Below are 3197 nucleotides of genomic sequence, written 5' to 3'. Positions count from 1 at the left end.
CGCCGTCGCGGTACAGCTCCAGCTCCTCCCACGTGGGCTCGAACGTCACCATCTCGGGCAGCAGCCGCTTCAGCTCCTCGTGTTCTGCAAAGCGAAGGGGGGCGGACACGCTGGGGTCGCGGGAACGCGCGGGGGGACCCGACGCAGAAGCCGGCGCTGCCTCCCGGGTGAGGCCAAGTGCGCCAGCCCGGAGCCAGGGCCACGTACCCTTCCTGACGGCGTCCGTGGCCACGAACACCGTGTCCAGCTGGTGGGTCTTCATGAGGCTGCGGATCTTCCTCACGGCCCCGTCCAGGCTGGGCACGTCCTCCCTGTGGCCCCAGATGAAGTCCTTCCTCCTCAGGTGAACGGCGAGGTACGGGCCGCCCAGCGAGGCGCCCGGCGTGACCTGAGAAGAGGGACGGGGACGCTGAGGGGCGTGCGTGCGGCCGGCACGCGGGACACAGGGGACGCGGTGTCCACCTGGCAGCACCGCGCTCCGTGGGCGTCGGGCCACGTGTCTAAGACGGCGAAGTGGCCGATTACCAGACCCTTTAAACTGAATGACACAAAAATGGAAAAAGAAACCTGGAAACAAGCACGAAATCATGGAAAAGGGTCTGTTTATGACTGTGCTTTGCCCTCGAGCAGCGCGTAACGGCCCAGGGGTGGCGGGTGGGACGGCGCTGCGCCCGCTGGTGCCGCGGGGACAGCACCCCTGGAGCGCGTTCCCCGGGAAACGCTCGGAAACAACGCCCGCCTGGACAGCCGCGCGCCCCTTGCTGGAAAGGAGCTCCGTGAAAACCAGACCTTCGGGAAACGCTTTTAAAAATAACGGTGACCCTTCCAGGTCGCCTGGTCTGGCTGCTCTGAGAAAAACCTCGCCCCTTCCTGCCCTGCTGTTCCCGCGTCCGCTTCCGTGTCTGCCGCCTGCCTTTGCTCCCGGAGCGGCCCCGACACGAAGGCGGCCACGGCGGAAACGGAGCCGAGCCCTGGGCTGCGACAGGGGGACCCTCCCGACGCATGTCCCCGAGTGAGAAGGCGTGGGGGGCGCTACCTTCATCTTGGTCCAGTCCTCCTGGAAGGGGATCCGGTCGGCTTCGTCCGTGGAGTTCAGGTACTTGCTCCTGAACTCGTCCCCCACGGCCCGCAGGTGCTGGGCGAACACCATGCTCCGCCGGGTCTGCGGGTGCAGGGGGCAGGGCCACTGGGCTCCCGCCCCCCCACCNACCCCCACCCCGAAGCTGGCCTGAGTCCCCCGGGTCTGCGGGTACAGGGCCACTGAGCCCCCGCCTGCCCACCCCCATCCCCACCCCGATGTGATGGGGGTGCTGGACACCGAGGACAAGAAGCCAGCACTCTCGGTGACGGGTCATCAACCAGCAAAAAGCCAGATGGGGAGCGACCGACTGGGACCGTCATCACCTGCAGAGTGTGTGGCACCTGCAGGGCGGGGCTCTGGCCAAGAGAACGTGGCTGGCAGGAGGGTCACCGTCACAGCTGGCGGGGGGACCACAGTGCCGACGAGAGGCAGAGACCACGCGGGCGGCCGCGACAAGGCACCTCTGTGCTTTGCATACAACCCGCTCAGGGGGCTCCCGGGTCCGGGAGCGGCGGTCTCTCCCGGGGGTCCCGCCGACAGGCGCCTAACCTCTGCCCGGCAGCCCGCGGGAGCCTGACGCCCCCAAACAGGACTGGCCCCCCAACAGGGCGGGCGTGGAACCCGCTCCCTCGGGCTCGGCGCCCAGCACGCGCCCAGCACGCGGACGGCGGCACTCACGTCCCAGTACTCCTTCCCGCCGTAGTGGTCGTGCAGAAGGTTCTCCGCTCTGTCCAGCATCACCGACCTGTTTCCCGACAAGGGGAGTGTTCTGTCCGCCTGCTCCGGGACCGGCCGGGAAGGACGCTGGGCCGGGGGCCTCCGCACACGCTCCCGGGGGGCCCTGCCACCGCACGGGGGGTCGGCAAGCCCGCTGTCACCGCTGACGCGAGACACACCACCGACAAAGCGATCGAGTAGGACGAGCCGGCAGCTCCGGTGGAGCAGAGCCCCGCACGGCCGGGCCCCGTTCTGTAACTCTGAGACCGGGCACCCGGCCGCCTGGCACGCGGAAGACCCAACCACGTGAGCACGGGCGCCACGATCGTGTGCTTAGTCAGCACTTACTCCTGTTTTAAAAAGTCACCTTGGGGCGCCTGGGGGCTCAGTCGGTTGAGCGTCCGACTTCGGCTCAGGTCATGATCCCACGGTTCGTGGGTTCGAGCATCAGACTCTGTGCTGACAGCTCAGAGCCTGCAGCTGCTCTGGATTCTGAGTCTCCCTCTCTCTCTGACCCTCCTCTGCTCATGCTGTCTCTCTCTCTCTCTCTCTCAGAAATAAAAAAAAAAATTTTTTTAATAAAAATAAAAAAATAAAGTCACCTTGACACAGCACTCGGTGGTCCTTAGCATGTCTGCTTCTCAAGCCCCAAACTAGCACCTTTTTCACAGAACGCTCAACTCCCTCCTTGCACAGCGAGAGACAGAGCAGCCCCTTCCCGAGGCGATCAAAGGACCGGAAGCAGCAGAGCACATAGGAGGAACATTCCAGAAAGGGCGGCATCCACTCCAACAGGAAACGCGGGGCACAAGTCTGGGGGCCGGTGCACAGCTCCCCCTCTCTCCTGGTCCACAACCCCACCCCCCCAGCAGGACGGGGTGCCGGGGAGAGGACGGCTGCGCCCACACACCGCCCACAGCCTGGCGGAAGCGGCCCCGGCAGCCCCGGGTGGGGAGGCCACAGCCCCTCCCCTGACCCCCGCGCANGCACTCACCTCACACACAGCACACACACGTGCACACGCACACACCCGCACACGCCCGCACTCGGACCCTGCAGGCACTCACCTCGCTGACGTGTTTCTCAAAAGCACAGGCGCCATGACTGACGCGGAGCCTTGAACGGACAAACAGGAGACGTTTAAGGCTCTCGTCTCTTCGTACCCCCAAAACCATCCTCTGGAAAACAAGATCCCGGCGCCTGTTAGTGAGTGTGTCCTCACGCGGGAACCGGTGAGGCCCCGACGCACGTGTGCACGGTCCACCTAGACCCCGGCGGCCTCCTGGTGAAAACTTCCCGCTCGGGATCGCCGGTGCGGACGTTCCGGTGGAAACTTGGGAGAAACCACAAATCTCAGAGCGCCTGAGCGGACGGTGGGGCTCCGTCTGGTCGGCAGCAA

At 65.6% G+C, this 3197-nt stretch overlaps 1 protein-coding gene across 1 annotated transcript in view; it reads right to left on the bottom strand.

Annotated features, from left to right (window-relative positions):
- The window catches only part of POFUT2 (protein O-fucosyltransferase 2), an 8549-nt gene that overhangs the window by 1495 nt on the left and 3857 nt on the right, over positions 1-3197 (bottom strand). Inside the window, exons 3-7 of the mRNA XM_077755358.1 lie at positions 2866-2976; positions 1760-1826; positions 1037-1162; positions 208-388; positions 4-84 (exon numbers count right to left, since the gene is read on the bottom strand). Of these exons, the coding sequence (XP_077611484.1) occupies positions 4-84; positions 208-388; positions 1037-1162; positions 1760-1826; positions 2866-2976 (566 nt within the window). The remainder of the gene's footprint in view (positions 1-3; positions 85-207; positions 389-1036; positions 1163-1759; positions 1827-2865; positions 2977-3197) is intronic.

This window comes from Crocuta crocuta, unplaced genomic scaffold (assembly GCF_008692635.1).
Source record: "Crocuta crocuta isolate KB4526 unplaced genomic scaffold, BGI_CrCroc_1.0 scaffold675, whole genome shotgun sequence".
NCBI classification, from domain to species: domain Eukaryota; kingdom Metazoa; phylum Chordata; class Mammalia; order Carnivora; family Hyaenidae; genus Crocuta; species Crocuta crocuta.
The sequence above is the reverse complement of the archived record's forward strand: the minus strand, read 5'-3'. Positions and strand labels throughout refer to the sequence as shown.